Raw genomic sequence first — 21486 nt, 5'->3', positions numbered from 1 at the left:
TAGTAAATGCTGCTCCATCTGAAAGCCAGAGGGCGCTCTCGCATAGAAACTCCAATTCTGCCCCGCTGCAGAAGTAGACAACACCCGTCATTCCAGGAAACCCCAATGGACATCATACTATTGTTGTAGCTGAATAAACAGAAGATTGAAATGCTTAGATTTTTTAAAATGTTGTCTTTTGTTTAACAAGAAGTCCATAAATGCTTATCATGTTTGGCGTGTGTTGCTTTTTCAAATTCACGTTGTAAGCAACTCAAACTCACATTGCTTTCAGGTGGACCAACATTTACTACTGCCGTCCGTCACTGACAAGCTGTGCATAACAAATAATCGCAGCATTTGCGATTTCATAATCGCAATAAACCAAATCGGTTTAAGGGCGATGTCATGTCAATTGCGATTAATTTTGCAGCCCTAGTCCTGTAACATAAATCTACACACTAGGACTTTGTCACAATGGCAAAATGTTTTGTTATATATATATATATATATATATATATATATATATATGGTACTAATTTAAAGCAATATTAATAATAGCAACTTGTATGTTGTTTTATATATTAAAAGCTAAATATTAACAAATTAAATGAAAACAATGGTATGTAGCTTTAAAGTATTTTAGTAATAAGTATTATTCAAGGAAGTGGTCAGTGGTCAGCAAGTGGGTTTCAGTTTTTCTTGGGTATATAGGGCCCTATGATTTTCGCGATGCAGAAAATGCGGAAGGAATCCAGTCATACAAACGGAATTTACTGTATAACGTGGAATTTCATGGAATTTGTCAAATTTGATGAATAAATAAAAAGCAGGTCAGTACATTTAAATCAAATCGCGATATAGACTAGTGTCTGTGAATATTAAACTGCAAAAAAGACTGTTTAAATATGAACCCTGCATGTTCTGTGTCTATGTGTGAATGAATGGTGCGGTTTAATTTACTAAACACACACACACTGAAGCACGCGTGACGCTCACTGTGTTTTCAGCCTTTGCCGTCTCACTATACGAGGACATGAATGCATGAACTTTATCTCCAGAGCCCCTCTGAGAGTCACTTCATCAGCATTTTACTGTTTCATTTGAGAAAAACTATTGTCATATCATAAACACACAAACTCAAAGGTCTTTACTGCAAAATAAACGTTTGGTTTAACTTGACGGTAGAATTTATCTATGTCTTAATGTAATAATAATACTAACTCTAATAGTAGTACATTATTATTAAAACTTTATTTTTTATGGAATAATTACAATTTTCTTCCATGTTTTAATTTTAACATTCAAGCTCTGTTGTGCTGCACTTTGTTTGACAAAAAAGTTGTTTTATGCCTTCATTTGATTACCAGAAAATACACAACACAGAATTTGTGGGGATTTAAACATTATCGTGCAGCCCTAATAATAAAAAAAAATAAAAAAAAATAAAAAAAGATCATAAAATATATTGTTATCGTAAAATAAAATTACTCGTATCATTAAAGGGACACTTCACCCATTTGCATTAAGTTTTGTATCGTTAGAAACCCAGTCATTTTTTTTTTTTTTTTAATGGTCGTGCATTATTCCCTCATTTTCCCCTGAGTCGGGAGAAATACAGATTTCAGTGTTGCGGTTCCTGCTTATAATGATGTAAAAATCGTAATTTTGTGTCATTCTAAGCAGGAAGTCAGATATCTTTGTAGAGGGGACTACAAACACTTGTTCCTCATTTTTACACAGAGATAGTCCGTCTGCTGCAAAGCATTTCAACGATGGCAATTTCTCCTGGAAAAAATCTCTGAATCAGACGAAGACATAGTGTTGTCACGGTACCAAAATTTCAGTATTCGGTACCAATACCAGTGAAAATCCACGGTTCTCTGTACCAATTTCAGTACCAAAGCTTAATTTAGATTAAATTTACATAATTATATTAAAGTGTATATCACAGTTACAAAGATGGAAACTGTAGTATTAAAAACACTTTACAATAAGATTCCATTTGTTAGATAACATTAGATAAAATTACCTAACAATAAACAATAGTTATATAGGCTACTGTCGCAATTATTCTCCTTTAGGGGTTAATTTAAAAATACATTTTTTAAATCAAAAGTTAACATTATTTCTGTTAACATTATTTAATGCACAATGAATGAAGTGAACAAACATGACCAATCAAGTGTTTGTATTAAATAACATTCACAAACATTAATTAATGTTGTAAAAATATATTGTTCACTCAATGTGTTATGTTAGATAACGCATGAAGTGATGTTAATGAATGGTATCTTATTGTAGCGTTACCAAACTATACAGGAGATAAAACGTGCTTTATTTGACTTGACTGTACTTTTATTTAATCCAAAACTGCATTCATATTTAATTTTAAAAGGGCTTTTTAAACCTGCTAGGAGTTATCCAGCCAAGAATAAGACTAGAACTGCTTTTCTGACGGACTGATATTAATGACGGCTTTTTATTTCTCATCTCCATAAATATATCTATATAGTTCCTCTCCTCTATATATAAATAGGCTATATATAGTAGTAAAGCTAATGCAAGGGCTAGAAATCAATTCATTATTTGCTAATACTTCCTCGTCATCATGGAGAGCGCAGTTCGCACCGCTTTCTCCTTTCCACAAGCGCTTGTTCTCCCGTGGCGTCTGTTGTTGCTATGCATCCATGAACATAGGCGCGCATGGAAAAACAAGCGCGCCGCTTCTATTATGAGCGCGCTTGCCGTGCGCCATTTGAAATAACGTATCTGCACGCGCAAAAACATCAGCACCACATCAGCAGCACCGCCGGTCGCCATGTCTCAGCGCTTTTATGAAAAGGACGCAACTGCACGCGCTTCGGGCATGCACGCGCATCAAGTACCGGGTTTGAGAGAACCTGGTACCGTGACGTTTAAAAAAAAATTTGTACCGACTTGGTACCGAAGTACCGGGTCTTTTGACAACACTACGAAGACACGGACGTTTGTGTTGTGAAAATTAGTGGGAGTGGCTTGCGGAGCTGTGCAATGTGGTGCATTGTGGGAGTTGTTGTCTTCCATACAAATACGTCCATACAAAAGTCACTTTCTGTCTTTCCTCAGTCAAGAAGGCACCAAATTCGAAATTTGTTACATTTCCACTACATATATGACCCACTCTCAATAAAGATTAATGTTCCCACGGGTGAAATGCTCCTTTAAATAATCGCCCACCTCTTGTCCTATCTGATCATTTTCTTTTGGCAAATTGACTGTTTACTAGGGCTGTACTCAACCAAAGAAAATCTTGGTCGACTGAAGTCCTGAAATTTTCGACTAAAAATCGGCTAAAATCGACTAAAAATGACGTTAGAAAAAAAAAAGTTAAATTAATTAGATGCGCACTGTGCGCAGGACTTGGTAGCCTTGTTGTCCGCCTAAATGAATTATAAATAAACATAAACAACTAGTAGGCTATTTGCAGTATATTAAATCGTTTTTGACCTAATTATTTTGCACTGAAATGAGTCTGACACTTGAGTCTGTCAGCTCTGACAGCGTTGCATCACGTGCACCTGCGCAATATCATAGCTTGATTTCCGAAAATAGTACTATGTTGTCAACTAGTGATATCATCACAAGAACTGTTGAGGAATATGCAACATAATTTAGACAATTATTTTTGTCATATGTTATAATAATAAGTTATAACTGTCAGACACTATCATTTCACCGTGCATGTCCTCGCACCGAGCGAGGCTGAACATGAGCTCAGCTTCGCAGCTGAGACATGAATAGACTATTAACTTAAAGCTTTTACTCTTAATAAACACAAAAGGCACGTCCACTTTAATAAAAAAAGAATATTTATTAAACAAACCAGATCAAGAGCAGAAACAAAATAAAGTGCATAACTGAAAAATAAAGCATCCTAGGCTCAAAACTAACACAACCAACAGCACAGTGCAATTGCGCATTAGGCTCCAAATAAAAAATAAAAAAGTTAGGTTATCACACTAAAACATTGAAATATGCAAATTCTGATATGTTCATATAGCCTTCTCAAAACACACAGGGCAAGCTAACGCAGACAAGTGAGCTTACCACTTTTAGATGATATGTCATGTTTGTCGTCGAGCTGTGGAAAACTTGCTTGCAAACTTTGCATTCGACCTTTTTCCTGTTATCAATTTTAACAAAATGCTGCCACACTGTCGATTTCTTTGTTGTTGACATGTTAGAAGAGGACTGACTATTAAACGCTCTCACAATTAAATAAATAATATTCAGCATCAAACCTTCTATGCTCGACGCTCTCTCTTGGGTTGGGCTAATCCAAAAAAGGTGAAAACAAGGGGGGTGTTTTGAAGATAGACTGTTACAGTGAAACAAGGGTACTCTGAAAACACCCCCATTAGCAGTTAGTGCTTTCCACCTGATGAAATGAGCGCGCCTCAGCGCGGCAAAACTGATGAAATAAACGCGGCAGAAAATCGACCAATCAGAATTTTGGTCGAACCAGAACGTATCGACCAATTAATCGACTAATCGACTAGGACAGTACAGCCCTACTGTTTACACATGAATACATCAATATATCGTATTGTGTGACGTATGTATCATGATGCATATTGTATGATGAGGTAGTGATTGATACCCAACTAGGGATGAAACGATTACCAGTTTCACGATAAACCACGATAAAATGTTCTGATGGTTAGGATCATCATTTAAAATGTAATTATCTCGGTAAATCCTGTCTAGCCAGCATCAGTCTGACACAGGCACTCGAATGCAACATTGTTTTTATGTTCGAGAAGACATGGCGCAAGGCAGTGACAGTGCTCGGGATATTTTTCAGCCGTCTAAGAGGACCAAAACTGAGGTTTTATATTTTGCTTTTTGCAAAAGTCTTGAGGGAAACCTAATCGAGGATGCAGAACATGCAAAAAAAAATAAAACATCACTGCAAAAGGGGAAATAATTAATAAATATTGTAAGAAGTTTATTTTTACTGAGACATTTCAGCTGTCATTATGAGTTCAAATGTCACAATTGCCCAGTAGTATTAATACTAAAGTCCTCTGATTTCATTTTCAATACAATCAAAAACTGAGACGCAAGATGGCAAGTTGCATATGAATAAAACGAGAAAGCGCGTCCACCGTGTTGCAAGAGACATGTATGTGCGCTGTTATAATGCGTTGCTATTGACAACGGTCATATAATTTAAAGCTGCCGTATGTAACTTTTGCCGCTCTAGCGGTTAAACAAATCTGCATGCGTCTTGTGGAAGAACATTGTAGTCGGAGCTACTTTTCTCTGTTTATGTCTGTGACGAGTCATGCAGGTACCAGGTTACTCCGCTGCGATGCGACCCTTACCAGTCTAAAATAGTCCTAATATAAACACTTATTACAGGCGTACCGTAGTGATTCAGGATAAGACAAAAACATGGTTTGGAAAATGGATGATATACTTGCTCATTATATAAATTTTGATGACAAAAAAAAGTTTATGCTTTTAGACTTTAGAAGTGCATAGAGCTGCTAATTTTATTTGTCGTTTGTTGATTTTCAAATATAAAACTTAAGTTTTCAGTGTGTAGGGCTATATCAGTTATTTTCATTTCATTTTAACAAAACCGTGATAACACTGATAATCGTGATAATTTAGGTTACTATAATCGTGACATGAAATTTTCATACCGTTTCATCTCTATACCCAACCCTATTGACTGTGGATGACCAGCTGTTGTGATCTGTGCATTTGGCTTTAGTGCTGTAATAGGCCTTGTATTGGTGTAAAGTAGCAGTACTTTTTCCATCCATACTGCACAGTGATCTCTCTTTTAGCTGAGAGAAAATCAGAGGCCTTCTTGTTGCTGTCAAACTGTGTATCTCACTGGAGTGCAGAAGTAGGTTGATGTTAAAATCTGGGTCAGCGGTCCCTTTTACACGTGTTCAGAGCTCCTGACAGGGGCAGCAGGAGTCCGTAACAAAACGCTCCACATGGCAGCCGATAGGGTGGACTGAATGCAGGCTAGAATGAGATGCGTGCTGGGGGAAATAGAGCAGATGGAACACCTGATATGAAATGTGTGTTAGCCCCCAAAGCTACTTTCAGAGGAACAGGGTCAGTAGCGAATTTCCACTGTTGCCTTAAGCCTGTATGACCACTGCGCATCTGGACTGCACTTATTTGCATTCTGATTCCGTCCTGTTATTGTGAATAACGAATGTGTCTTTTTTTTTTTTTTTCTCTTTACAGATGCAAGGACTGTCTGGTTGGTAGATGCCTGCAGGCTGTCAATGCGTGGTGTTCCTGGAGACCGTCTTTAAGGAGAAGTGTTTGGGGTGAGCTGCTGACCACCCTGCAAGCCGGACCCGGCGTCCTCTCTCTGATCTCCTGCCAAGGAGACAGCAGTTGCTGCACACTCTACACCTGACCCCCATCCCCGCCCCGTCCCCACCGCCACCATGGTGCTGTCACAGAGGCAACGTGACGAACTGTAAGTTCTCTGATCTCTTCTCAATCACACCACTGTGATAGCACACAATTGAAAATACATTTATGAATGTGTGATTGACCTCGTCTTTGAGTGCTCGTACCTCATTCAACTTTGATAACAGTGAAGGACAGTACAGATTTATTGGAGTTTGACAGTTGAAAAGATCACTGGTTCACTGTCATGAGGAATCAATGAGAAGATGACTACAGACAAAGCCTGGATATAAACAATCCTTTTGTGTCTCATCAGGATGGAGATCATTGTAATAGGCTTGTGAGAGCTTTTAACCACTGTGAGAAATGTTTTAGATACATTGACGCCACGTGCTGCTTTAATCTGAAAAAGGACTGTTGGTCTGGTTATTGAGTTGTCTTGCAGTTGTATGAGGATAAATCTGTCCTGAGGTCCCACACACGGTGTAATTAACCTTTGAACATGCATGAGTTGGACAGATAAGAGCATTTAATCATCGGTATGAGGTAATGAGAGAGAGATTAAAATAAGTTGAATATGTAAAGCTGTTTACCCCTCCTCCATAGCACAGGCTGTAGCCTGGCTTTCAGTGAACAACCTAATGAAGATATTGATTGCAGGAGCTTATCATTTGTTATCCTAAAAAAAATGTGAGACATACAGATTTTCTCTCTGTGTTTGGCTGTTGATTTAGAGGGTCACGGTTACCCTGATATACTCACTGCAAAGTTCTTTTTCGTTCTTCGCTTCTAGGTAAAAAGAAGTTCGAAATATGTTTGCAACGATATTCTGTTAGAAGTTTAATGTTGGGATAAAAAGAAAAATGACAAAACTGCAGAAAGGTTGTTAACTTCTCCCCTTCATAGACCTCTAGCTTGTATGTGAAGAGTGCTTTTAGACTGGCAACAAATGGAGCAAGCTGGACAGTTTTTGTGAATACTGATAGAATACCAGGGGGCGTCTTGATGCATTACTTACTGCTGGATTCATTTGACAAAAGCAGAGGGGAAATGGAGGCATTGACAAGCTGACTGCCTGTCTCAACAGTTTTCCTCTTTTTATTCAGGCTTTTCTCAATACATAGAGCACAGCGGCTGGCCATACAGAAATGATACTTGAACTATTTAAAAATCTTTTCTGGAGAACATAGAGTTTGTCTGTTGTAAGAATCGTTCTCCTTGGCCCACTTTTTATATTTGTTTTTTTTTTCTATTTTTCTTTCTTGCCTGTCTAGGTTTTTTTCATTTTAAATATATTTGCTTGTTCATTTAAAGCTGCAGTCCGTAGTTTTTCCTCTTTGTCGCCATCTCTGTTCGAAATCTGCAATTGCAGTTATTCGCGGAATTATCAACTTTACGTGGGTTGTGCCTCGGCACGGCACAGCGCGGATGAATCCACTGTTTTGAGGAGAATGTTCGGCTGTCAGTCGCCGCGCCGGTGTGGATACTATCATTCGGAATCACAGATTCTACTTTGTGGAAGTTTGACCAACATAAGAATTTTCACTGGTTAATGTCATCTGAACAAGTAGGTAACATCCACTTTTGTTCTGACCAACTAAGGGAAAAAAACATTGCAGTAAATCGCGCTGATTAAATCTAACGATCGCTTATCATATCACGTCAAACCGTGCAAATTATACTTTGTTCTCAAATTGTTAATTTTAACAACATCAGCATTGCATGACTACATTTAATGCCCTTCCGATATTTATCCTTGTTTTAGCATGGGCCCGGTTGCAGCCTCTTTTTTTCTGTAGCCACTCCGAAGTCTTTTGCGTTTTACAACGGGCGAATCTCCAGTTGTCACTGGTGATTGTCGTTTGAATCTTTCTGGATCCGCCATCAAATTTATAAGTTTAATTATATCAAGTGCTGTGAGAAAAGGCTATAAATCTCCACCTCCAACATCCTCACACGCAACATAGCCTACTAGCCGAGACACCGCCTTTATGTGTACGGATGTGATGTAATGACATGCTCGAATTTCCCGCGGAAATCCACCAGTACCACTGGAATTAAAAACATTATTGCAAGCTTACCGTTTGGAATCGAGCTAAGGCAAGCAGATAGTTTTGAACACTGGCTGGTTATGTACTTGCTCAAACATTTATTTTGGATAATTTTTAACCCAAAAAGGTTACGGACTGCAGCTTTAAAAAATTAAGAATTATAAAGCATTAAGAAAACTGTGTCAGGATTCCTGGTGATGTTTATCTTGGTCATACGGTTGCACAACATCTTAAAATTGCTATATATAGTTACAAAGACATAATGGAGTCACTCATACAAGAGCACATTGTGTCTGTGCATTGAACGCTTGGCAGATTGAAGACTGTGAGGGTTTGTTTTAAAAATAAACACAGCACACTGCTCTGTAGACACATGTGAGATGTGGGTATTTTTGATGGAAGGTTTGCTTTTTCTCCATTGTCTCAGGAGTCATTTCTCTCCTGGAGCGAGAGTTTAACTCTCTCAGTGTGAGCTCATATGTCAGGTCTTCCTATAGGAGCTAAATATTGCTGTTGACTCTGCGGTTGAGATGAAATGTGCTCTCATCTTGCTCCAGGCTGTCTGTATTTGGTTGTGTTCCTTGTATCTTGTTATTAGATCTTACTTTCTTACCTTTGGCTTTGGGATTTTATTCTAATTAAACAGATTTGCAAGTTAATTGTGAAATTATTTGTAGCTGATCTACTCTAAATAATAATCCTTCTTAACCTTCAAAATCACCTCAGCACTGAAATCTAGCACTCCATTCATGTAAGGTTCAGCATCTGTCTACGTTTGAAATTAATATAAATATATAATTTTTATATTATTTCAATAAATAATAATAATTATTATTAATGTTGTTGTTGTTAGTTTATTTAAATATATTCAGCTTAGCAGGGTTTCAAACAATGTAAATGAAACATACTTTTACACATGGTCAAAATAAATGATTTAAATAAATTGTGCATGGTTGTGAAGTTTCATTGTGACAGCAGTAGGTTTCGTGTTGTGATGTGCTGTAGGTGTGGCAGGTGTGTGCAGGCCTGGGCTCTGGAGACCACCTCATTCTAAAGCATAGCCTCTTTGCCAGCCCCTGGCGAGCTCTGATGAAGCTGCCGCCAGCCAATCAGCAGGAATCCTATCACCAGTATGGATTTAATCTGCAGACTGGCACACGGAGGAGGTGATGGCCCTTCTGCTGCTCTTAGGAGCTTCACCCATCGACTTAGATGCTACGTCAGCACCTCTAGAGTCAGTCTAGACTTCAGATTGAGATTTATTATGTTATTGTAGATGGCTGAAATAGGGTAATTGAAATGCCACATATTTGAGATGTTAAGAAAAGGTTCAGGCAGGGGGTGTTTGAATGCAATTTTCTGGTAGTGTAGTTGTTTATGATTAAGAGATTCCTGAGGAGGAGCTGAGCAAAGCTTTACACACATAATACATCCATTAGTGCCACATGCAGTCAGAGATTATTATGCCAACCGCCACTCCTTCATTGTGGCGAGGGAAGGTGAATGCGTAATCTAAAGCTTCCTCCCGATAGTGTGGAAATCCCTCTGCTCCTGCCTGCTTGTGTGTGTGCATTCGTGAGATTGTGTCATGGCTCAGGACTTATTCAAATGATTGTAAACAAAAACACAGCATTAGTGCTAAGACCCCACTCTGCTAGTCGTCTTAAGGGGCGTGGCCTCTGCGGAGCAGCCCAAATCTCATTAACACTGTGCATGTGTATGTGAGACAGCTGGTTCAACACTCCCATGCTGTGCGCACACACACATCCAATTGCATGTGCCCTTTACACACTCTAGCTCAAGGTCTGCCGTCTCTGAACTGCCAGAACATGGAGCGTTTGCAATTAACCCACATTCATCATATCACTAAAATAAGACTGTCTGTATGTTTCATTCATTTTTTTGGCTTTCTCGTGTCACGTTTTCTGGGTATAGGGTTTCAGTTTCAGTTTAAATGGCAGTCACCATTTTTATCAGCTTGTGTATAATATTCTGGTGGTGCCTAGATATGGTTCAGGTCTTTTCTCCAATCCATGTCTGTGGCAGTTCTGCAGGGAATCAGTGTTTGATCTCAAACTAAATTCATAATCATTAGTCACTTTTTTTTTTTTTTTTTTTTTTTTTTTCTTTAAAAAAAGATCCCTAATTGTAAGCAATATTGTGTTGTAAGTAGGGATGTAAACGGTTAATTGATTATCGATTAATTGTCGACAAGAATTTACTCAATTAAATTAATTGTCGGCTAATTGAACATTACGAACGTGACACGAGATTCTCGCGGGCGGCGAGAGACCCGACACAAACCTGAGGCGGCAAAAAAGAAACCAAACATGAGGTGGTCAAAACGGAGTGGAGTGTGGGAGCATTTAAAATTTGAGGCGAAGGAGGACGAAAAGTGCCACCATTGCGCATATGCTTCAGTTATTGTGTGTGAGAGAGATCTCAGGACTGGTGGGAGCCTACTGGCTTTAAATATTGGCTTTAACGAGGAGCAGTGGGTCCGAAATTTTGTGTACAACATGTTGTGTCAACGTTTGTCCACATTCCTCTCCTATGACGACACAACGTTTCGTCGGGTCATCCGTCCCTTTGCAGATGCGCGTGGGTTTCTCTCGTCATTAAACCGCGGAGACGTTGCCTAATGCCTCAGAAAATCCGACCTGCCTGTTTACATGACAGCCGCATTGGCACATTTATTTCCGATTTATTTCCACATATGAATGAGGCCTGAAACCGATCTCGATATATCCGAATGCATGCGTTTTTTTCCTGTTTACACTGTCATAGAACACATCGGATCTGTGTCACATGTGAGCAAAAAATCGGAATTTGGTCACATTTCACTGACAGTGTAAACGAGGGACGCCCTCTAATTTTACTGTCACCTTCCTCAGGGATGATTTAAGTTGTTCAGTTCTATATTTGAAGTTTCCAGGTCTAGTAATCTTACTGTATACCTTTCTCAGACCAAGGGGGATTATAAGTGCTGCTGCTGCTAATGTTTCAAGTTTTTCATTCAAGTAGTTTACCAGATAGATTATTATATGTAGGCTTAATATTGTAGGCTAAGCCTATCCATGTAGATTTTTATTTAAAATTTATTTTATGTTGCTTAATGTTTCACATGCAACAGGTGAGCCAGTGCACAATTATTTTTTATGTATTTTAATTTTCTGTAGATCATTTATTTTGTTAAACTACATAAATGCCATTATCTGTACCGTATCCCAACTGTTACAATAAAACATCAATTGAGCAATATAACATGCATTTTTATTCAGTAGCCTATAAGCAATATTTTGCTTTTTATGTTAAAGACACTATTGATACCGTGAGAAATTTACATTCTCAGGAAAATAGCCGCTTATCAGTTAATCGTTAATCGATCGATAAGGTCAATCAATTAATGATTAATGAATTAATCGATAATTTGCATCCCTAGTTGTAAGCAATATAGTGTTGTTTACTGTAATGCAACACTACATAATGCATTGTTATAATTAGGCTACATAATAAAATTTCTTTGGTTTGAACAATAGCCGTATTTTTACCAATGCACCAATATCTGCTTCATGTGTGTCTATATCATGGTTTCATTATTACATGCTCTTTTTTTATATTTTAGTTAGCTCCCTGTTCATATTACAGGCATTGTTTGACCTATTCACTGACATGTAGTGTAGATGAAATTAACGAGGCTTTTTGAGAACTGATAAGGTCAGAATGTTAGATATGCTGTGGTTCCTGCATTATTTCTTGGGTTTTCTAGTTTTAGTGTCATCCGATTTGAGAGCTTTTTTGTTATGGTCTGACATTTATTGAAAAGCTTTGTCTAACTGGTTCTTACTGGAAACCAGTGTACAGTCCTGCTTGGATGCTTCAAGAACACATTGTGTATGATTACTCAGCAGACTTGCAGCAACCTCTGTTTAGGAGCCTTTTATCAGGGAATAATGCTCCCGTAGAATCCCTGGATAGAGCCACAAAGTGAGAGTGCTGGCTTTGATGAAAGCCACTTTCTGTCGGCCATGTTGTTTCATGTACAGGGTTTGTACAAAGGTTGCCAACTTTCAAAGCCTGCAAAGGGACTCATTCTGCAGTCCTGTGATGCCATGTTCTGATACATGATGGCAGCTGGATAATAAGCAAAGCAAATCCAAACGCCTAGAGGCAGCCAGACAAGGTATACCCACAGGGGATCATCTGAGTCTGATAAGACTTGTTTGTTTACTGAGGAGAGATGCACTGGGTTTGTGGAGTCGATGTGGGAGGGGTACGGGATGCTGTCTTGCTGGCAGTGGTGATGTGGATCCGGAAGCAAGCACTTAGCGGAAATGATGTTCGAGCGAGATGACTCTCCTCCAAAAAGAATGAGGTAATGCTGCTCATCTCTTCTCCTGCAGCCGCTCTCCTTACTCACTTTACATGCACATGTATTCTGCCACCGCCCTGCCTGAGATTTATCGTTTGACGTTTGATGAGGACTTGCTCTTGTGCTGCAGATTCAGTCATATGGTCCTGAGCATACTACTACAGATCAAATGCATCAGTAAATTAGCTATTAGATATATATTGTGAAATTGGTTTTATTTTTCCCAAATTCCCTGTTTTATTTTGCATTCTTCTGGATTCTATTTTGAATGAATGATTTAATTGAATTTTAATAATCAAAAATGATGCCTAATCAATTGAATTCATGAAATGTTATGAAATGTTTTATTTTTTCGGAAATTGTTTATCTGGATATTTTTATTATTCTGGATTCTGTGTTTTGATTGATATATTATCAAAAACAGTGTTAAGGCCAAAGTAGCCTATTCCTTTTTTTTGTTTTTTAAATGTATAAACGTGTATGCGAGGGTCCAAGTATGTTTGGACAACACAAATTTCGTCACCTGAATAGTGTGTGTACCGCCTGATTTTTGTAACTGCGTATACGTCGCACATGCGCATTGAATTTGTTTTGCACTAATCAGTTGTTCCACAATGTGGCTACACTGGCCCAGGTTGTTGTTTCACAGTAAAAAAGGAACTAAAGAGATGGAACAACTAGGGCTGTCACGATTCCTCGATTCAATTAGAGTATTCAATTTTTAATACATAAAAGCTTATGCCAAATAATAAAGATTAAGTAAAAATTTGAATTAAATGTCATTTGGCCAGTATTAAACAAGGATTTGATCTGCTGTAAAGTGTAACAAGACAAGGCCATTGGCGCCCTCTGCAGACATTTGTTATAATGCATAATGTACATAAGATGATTGTTTATATTATGCATTTCAACAGTGTTGTCTATAAAACCATATGATTACTTACTTTTGATACTTTATTTGAACCAAATATTATTGCCTCGTTGTTAAATGTATTTTAAGTCATTTTAAAGGTTTAGGTCTTTGTTTAGGTCTGTTTTTATTATCACATAAAAAATCCAATTACTCAATAATTGACCGATTACTCGATTACCAAAATAATCATTAATGACAGCCCTAGTTGGTACAACAACAACAAAATACCGGAGAATGCAACCAGAGATGCACCGAAATGAAAATTCTGAGCAAAAACCAATAATTCTGGACGCATTTGCTGAAAACTGAAACCAAAAATTACTTTTTAATAATTATTTCTTATTTTAATTTAGTTTTTTTTTGTTGTTGTATAATTTGTATATTAATATTACAGTTTTTAATTAAATTCAATATTTTAATGATTCTGAACTTTAAAAAATACAAGCCAATAAAATAACCACACTTTTATTGAAAGTAACACTAACATGATAGAAAATGGTAGAAGAATCAGATTTAACAATCTATTTTGACCAATTATCCAAATAAGGGGGTAGTCAGAGCAGAGAAAATTATTGTTATCAGAGCATGCGAGCAGAACAGTGAACGAGAGGGTAGCATCATTTTACCGGTTTTATAGAAAATGGCATTTTTAGCTGCCGAAATTTCTACGACAACACACTACAAACCCCAACGCCCTTGAGATGCGTTTGTGTGAAGGGGTTATGAGGTTGAAGTTCATGTGGAGTGTCCTCATATAGTAAGATGGCAGATGCTAAAAAAACATGTGTAATGCATCATCCAAATTTATTATACAGTGAATTCCTTTTTTATGACGAATCCGTGATTCCGTCCACATTTTCCAGATCTTGGAAATCATAGGGCTGTATGCACCAGTCAAAAATGCTGTCTAGAGAGGCAGCTCTGCATGTTTTGAGACAGTTCTTTGGTTAGTTTGAGGAAGCCCTCTCTAAATGAAGATTATCTTTTGTTCCTTGTCTTCTGCATCTCTGCCCACTCAGGTTCTTCGCCACGTCGCTTCTCGGTTTCCATGGATACCAGCCCAGAGCTTTGAGCACTCATTTGTTTGTTCACAATGTTTTCTTTTCTTTGCCATTTACAGTATAATTTCCAATATTGTATTTGTGTTGCGACTGTGCAGATAGAAGTATCACAAAAAAATCTATTGTGGCTTGCTGTTATTGACCTATTCATCTGGATTAGAGATCTAGGGTTTCAATGACATTTATTCAAAAGCGGTTGGTCAGGTGTTTGAGGACTATTATGGGAATTATTTGAAAGTAATTTGTTGTTGTTAATGCTTGCTTGTTTACTTATGCCTGCCAACACTAATCTTTGGTACTTGTCTGTTTCCACGTCATGCATGATGAAATATTGAAATTTCATCTTGTGGCCATCTTAATGATATACTGAACATAGATTTAATAAAGTCTTTACTTTGTATGTGATCAAAGTGACTTTGGGCAGAAATTGCAGTTAAGGATGGTTGTCTTTGTAGCTCTTCTTTATTCAAGCATTTTATTTAATGTCAAAAAAGCTCATAAAGCAGAGTTTCACGTGGGCTGCTTGATGTGTTTTGACAGATTGCACTTGCTGTTTAATGATTTTCAGGATCGTTTTTCTCCAGAGCATAACTTACACATTTACAGTTCTTTACAATTCTTGTCTGTAAATCTTATGAATTCATAAGAGTTTCCTAACAGCGAGAGAGTCCCGCTATACTTTCAAAGACTTCACTGAGAGAGCAAGCTTGTGTTCATGTCAACCAGACAAACCATGATAATTGTGACTTACTGTGCGTTCACACCGCCACCGGCGAGAGCGGCAAAATTCGCTCTCGCCACCCTGCCAACGACGCCGTAGAAAGATTTGGGGATGCTCTAATGTAGATCGAATTATTTTACTGCGTTCTCTGGAATCCTCTCAAGCGGAGGACTTCTACATTCCGATTGGTTGCCGCCGAACCGCGTCATAGCTCATTGCCATAAAGTTGACCTGACTTCAACTCTTCTCGCCGCTCTTGTTGTCCCAAGACGCGCCGCCCTCGCCGGAGCTCGCCGCCGACTCACATTGAAAATGAATGAGAAAATGGCGGTGTAAGGGTGCTTGCTTTTACACTGGCAGTTTAGTTCAAAATTGGTAATGTGAAAGCTGTCATGCGGACCCGGGAGTGCACCTGAGTACCGAACCTGTAGGAGGTGATTTTGAGTTTGGTTGCACTGGAACTGTGGTGCGATCAAGTGAATGTAAAAGCTTGGCCTATCACATAAAAAACTTATTCTAAAAATGCACATAACTTATTACAATTGAGGTGGATTTATTTATTTATTTATTTTTTATCCGATACGAAGTCATATGAACTATGATGGAATCACATTTACCGAATATGAAATCTCTCGATGAAAAAACTCATGTGACTTTTCCTCAACAGAGGATGTGATTGGATAACTGGACTAACCAGTGGATCAGTTTCATTGCACAGCATCTTAAATGTTGTTTTAGTTATTCTGAAATCCCTGAGTCTGTCATCAGAATCATTTGGTATAATGAACTCGATGAACACGTCACCATTGCATCAGCACCGAAAACACAGGGATTTTTTTTTTTAGACAATAATCGCACAACTAGGGCTGTCACTTTACGTTAGAAAATCGATTGCACAATCGATCGGACCAAACAACGCAAGTTTCGAAAATGTGTCCATTTCGTCACGATACGCCCGCAGCGAACGCGTGTCACACAGCAACTGCAGGCTCTGACAAACACACATAACAGCAAATTATACTTCTGCATAATGTGTCTCTTTTTACAACAAAACTGTGAATTCTGCTGGTGTGCAGACAATCGCCTACATAGGCGAAATTTGTTTGACATTTCTAATCGTAAACACAGCCATGTTGAAGCCTGCAGTGATGTTTTTCATTGATGTTATGGCAGTCCACTCTGCTTATTGTTTTTCGAGAATGTTGCACTCCTGTTTGTCACTGTGCACGAAACTTCACGGCAATAAATCATCAGGAATATTTGCTGACTTGTGCGTGTCTCAAGCGCCCTCTTTACGTTCGTCCTAATGCCTGTTAGTTGTCCGTGGATTTGCCCATATTTGCCGTTTTAAATGGAAACGTCTTTAGACATGGAAAATTGATTTTACAATCGATTCAATGAACACTTATGTCTCAAAAATCGAACAGGATTTTTTCACAAAAGTGACAGCCCTACGCACAACCTATTCGATATTCTATTATTAAATCAACTAATCGAATATTTGAAAATCTTGACTCATCCTTAATAGGGATACTCATCCTCATTCGTTCCAAACCTGCATACTTTTTTTTTTTTTTTATCTGCGAAACACAAAAGATGATACTTTGAAGATCACTGGGAACCAAGCAAGAAGCAACACCCCATTAACTTCCAATTGTATGGTAGTCAAAAATCAGACATTTCTCAAAATATCAATCTTTTGTGTTCCACAGAAGAATGTAAGTCATAATTTTGGAATGACTGATGAAGGTGAGTAAATGATGACATAAATTTCATTATTTTGTGAACTAAAATTTACCTTATTTAATTGAAATCCAAAATATAATGCTAGTTATGTTTTTATGAACTGCACATAGACTGGACAAGTAATTAATGAAATTTATCAGATGGTTTCATAATTGGTTTTCAATAAATTTATTTTGAACTGCTGTCATCTGTTTTTCTTGCTTAAAGCTTTGCGATGGCAGCGTTTTGCACATGCGTAATTGACTACTGTATACAATATACACACAGAATGAGTCACAGAATTCAGGGCTTTCACGCCTGCATTTAACTGTGGTTGTCACCAGGGTTTCCGTTGTCCGGTAATTGCCGGACATTGGCCGGAAAAAAATGAAATGTCCAACAAAATTAAATCTCTCCGGTCAAATTGTCCGATTAAAATTGCCGAATAATCCCGCCCCCCTATCACAATCTGAATTTGAGAATAATCCTAAAATGTATAAAGCAAAAATACACCGACCTTTGGCTATGTTATAAAGGAACAGGTTCTACCGTTTGAAAGTTATTAAACATTATTACATGTCTTGGTTGAATTCCAATGTGGAATGCGGTCTGTTATTTCTTGATAACAGACCGCTGTGAAGCACTAGCAGCGCCAGGATTTTGATATCAAGGATTTTGATTTTTGAAAACTGGATGGGCCAGTTAAAATAAGCCAATAAATAAATAAAAACGGGTTCCCCTTCATCTCCGTTTCAGCGCTTTTCTGGGCACTGAGGACAGCGACTCAGTAGCCTACCTGAATTTAATGCGTAATTAGCATAGGTAAAAAACAAAACAAAAAAAACAAACAGGATTTTTTTTTGTTGCTTTTTTAATACAATTACAATTTCATTAAATTTATTGTTTAATAAAATTATAGGCCTATTATTTTTAGTTTATTAACAGCAACAACAGCTGTAAAGATGAAGTTGACGATCGCCATCTCCGTAGTGAACGCGCCTATAGAGAGAAATGCACATCATGGATTACATAATCAGAGAGTAGCCTATTTCTTTTCGTTTTAAATTGTTAAAAAGACATTTCAAGCTTTCTTAAGATATATTTCATGTCTGTGAGGCCTACGCTGAGTTTCGTTAAATTAGGATGAGATGCGCTCCAGTTCACGAGCAATGCAAGTGACCGCGCGGGCGCCTGCATGATTAGGCCTATCGTCTGCTATATTTGCTTCTTTATTTATTTTTATTAAATTTATTTATTAAATCCAGGCAGTTGGTTGATAAAAAAATTATTAAAATTAAGATACAATTTATACAAAACAAAATTCACTTCAAAAAAGTCTTTCTACAAAACAAAACTGAAGTGGTCAAAATCATGTCTGACCCGCTCCATGTCTCTCGATATTGCGCATCCTATCTTACTCGTGCGGTTCACTTTTCATAATCAACATAAATTAAAAAATAACATTAAAATATTTTAACAAATATTAAACTAAATTAGCTTATTTAATGGCTACAACACGTATAGTAGCCTAGACCTAGACTCTCTTGCTGCACATTCATTTTATTCTGAATTTTGCACACATAAGTTGAAAGGCATTTGTTTTTGCATGCATAGCAAAACATATCTGCAACATTTATCAAGTTCACTGATAATTATGCGCGCATTTATTAATTATTATCTTAATGAATAATGAAACAAGGACGAAGCATATAAACTGCGTTGTTTGTTTAGAATGGAATGGATCGCAAATAGATCCGAATGAAGAAACGTACAAAACCATAGTAGAAAATGGGTCTCGAGTGTTCCTGCAGAGAGGGGGTTCTCGCTGCAGAATCTGATCAAGACGAAGCAGCGAAGTCGCCTTGCGGAGAACAAGGTTACGTGGCTTATGCGCATTGCAAGTTGTGGAGAGACACTGGGAAGTTCGCTTGAGTAAAGGGCAATTCCACGCAAAACTGTCACATCCATAACGCCAACACAATGCCATTGTATTTAGTTGGCGTTATGGATGTGACAGTTTTGCGCGGAATTGCCCTAAAAACAATAGGCTTCAGATATTTTATGTGGGGAAGGGGGATTGGTTTGTTAAACTATGAATGTGAAACCATAGTAAAAACAATTGCTGTTGATTGACGCCAATCGGACGTTCATGTTTTTTCCGTCTATTTGAAAGTTAGGCTAATAAACATGTTGCATTCGGCCTGATTATGTCATTTTTTAAGTTACATAGCCTGACTCCAGTTTTCCTCAACTTGACTAATTAAGAGGCGATATTTGACCGGCATATCATCAAAATGTCCGGAAAACGAAACCATTTTTTTCTATCAGAAACTCTGGTTGTCACTCCCAAAACTTTCCAGAATGTACATGGCCATAATCATCACAGTTTTGTTGTGCTAAACGGCTCTATTGGACTCACAAAGAAGCATTGTTGTTGAGCTGTGTCTCTAGGAAAGGTATCTGTTGAGCATGTCCAACTCAAAGCAGAGTAGAGTCACACACGCACAATTGTCCCCTTCAGCATTAAGCAGTGTAGTTCATTCCTGCCGTCTGTCACATGAGAGATAACCTCATGCTAACCTTGACTTTAATCAGAGCACCCTCACTGTCAGTAGATTTGATGCTAGTGCTCTGTCACTTCATTGTGTGCTCCTTAGTGAACTGGCCAATACACCAAATAGTTCACACAGTGTATATAGGCTATATAATCATATTATTTATCTCTAACCATGAGTTTTTCCTCTGCCTGTGTGCTGTTAGACTCTTTGTTGTCTGGTCTATAGATATTATAATTCTTGTCTGTCTTGGATTTTGATCTTGATTCAAGAGAATATGTGCACAATGTGGCTGTCTTGCTGAAACAGCATTTCCATATTGGGCTGTGGATCCTTCTGGCATCACAATGCCAGGAAGAGTTTGGACAGCAGAGTGGCGTCTCTGACAGCCTTCTTTGTCTTCACTATCACTACTATCAGTGAATATCTTCCGCTCACCACAGTCTTGCTGACTCCTCAGCAGCTCAGAATGTGTTGAAAGAAGAGGTGGAGGCTTCCTTCTAATAACTGACATATTCTTTCCCTATTAAAGTAAAAAGCATGTGTATTCTTTTTGAATGTGCTCACATTTTCTCACATCTGTAAAGGATTGTTTTAATGTATAATAATATAAATTCAAATATAATGTATAAAAAAAATTGGTGGTGGGGGAGCTGTTGTATATGATTTGCAGGCATCAGGAAGCTGTTATCAGTATGTGGCGTAGTGTTGTCATGATACTGGAATTTCCAACTTCTATATGATGCCTTAAATAATATTGATTTCTGATACCATTTTCAATACCACAGGGAAAACTGCCATTTATAACCGCCATCGATAATTTATCTCTGTTGTTTGGTAATTTGGGTAATAGAATGTTTCAGCTAGTCGTTAATGCCGGGGACACACTTAACGACTAACTGAAACATTCTACGAATGAACTGAACACACTTACAGACGGTTTCCAACGACTGTAGCAGATTTTAAACACCGACTAAACAAAGCAGCTGCGCTATTACAGCATTTAAATGTTTCAAACAGCCATTCAGATTTTTGTATTCGCTATGGTGTTCACCACCGCACCAAATCCTTCTGATTCTTTATTGTTCAGTCAGACTTTACAATAAGGGTCCATTATTTAACATTTAGTTAACATAAACGTTAACTGACAACTAAAAATACTTCTAAAGCATTTATTAATCTTAATTTAATTTCAAAAAGTTATAACTTATTTAATGGATTTGAGCTAACATGAACTAACAGGTTTTTTTAACTAACTTTAACAAACAATAATAACTTCTGCCGTAAACTCTAGTGTGAAACGCAAAAGAGCGAGAGAGAGTCTTGCGTACCACGCAGAATTGACACACTACATGTAAACTATTCTTGTTTGTATTTTCCTGTCAAAATAACGGCGTTCATCTGGAATTATTCAGCTTTTAAGAACAAGCAGAAGATATGCCGGTTCTCCGGTATTGGGCGGAACTATTGCGCAGACGGCAAACCGTCTGTCCGTCCATCCATCCATCCAAACTCAACTGACTGGCTTTTCTCCTGTATGATTTCACATGAGTCTCTTCAGACCTTACTGTACATAAACGATGAGCTTCCAGAACTTCTGATTGAGGCTGTGTGTGACTTCCTAATTGAACTCCTTTCCACAAACATAGAAATAACAACAGTATAAATAACAAAAATAAA

General features: G+C 37.8%; 1 protein-coding gene across 1 annotated transcript in view; it reads left to right on the top strand.

Annotated features, from left to right (window-relative positions):
• pafah1b1a (platelet-activating factor acetylhydrolase 1b, regulatory subunit 1a) overlaps positions 1 to 21486 on the top strand; it is a 43944-nt gene that overhangs the window by 5996 nt on the left and 16462 nt on the right. Inside the window, exon 2 of the mRNA XM_084125748.1 lies at positions 6235 to 6475. Coding sequence (XP_083981874.1) covers positions 6444 to 6475 — 32 coding nt within the window. The 5' untranslated portion in view covers positions 6235 to 6443. The remainder of the gene's footprint in view (positions 1 to 6234; positions 6476 to 21486) is intronic.

This window comes from Abramis brama (assembly GCF_963993115.1).
Source record: "Abramis brama genome assembly, chromosome: 10".
Taxonomy (NCBI): Eukaryota; Metazoa; Chordata; class Actinopteri; order Cypriniformes; family Leuciscidae; genus Abramis; species Abramis brama.
This window is presented reverse-complemented; position numbering and strand designations above follow the sequence as displayed.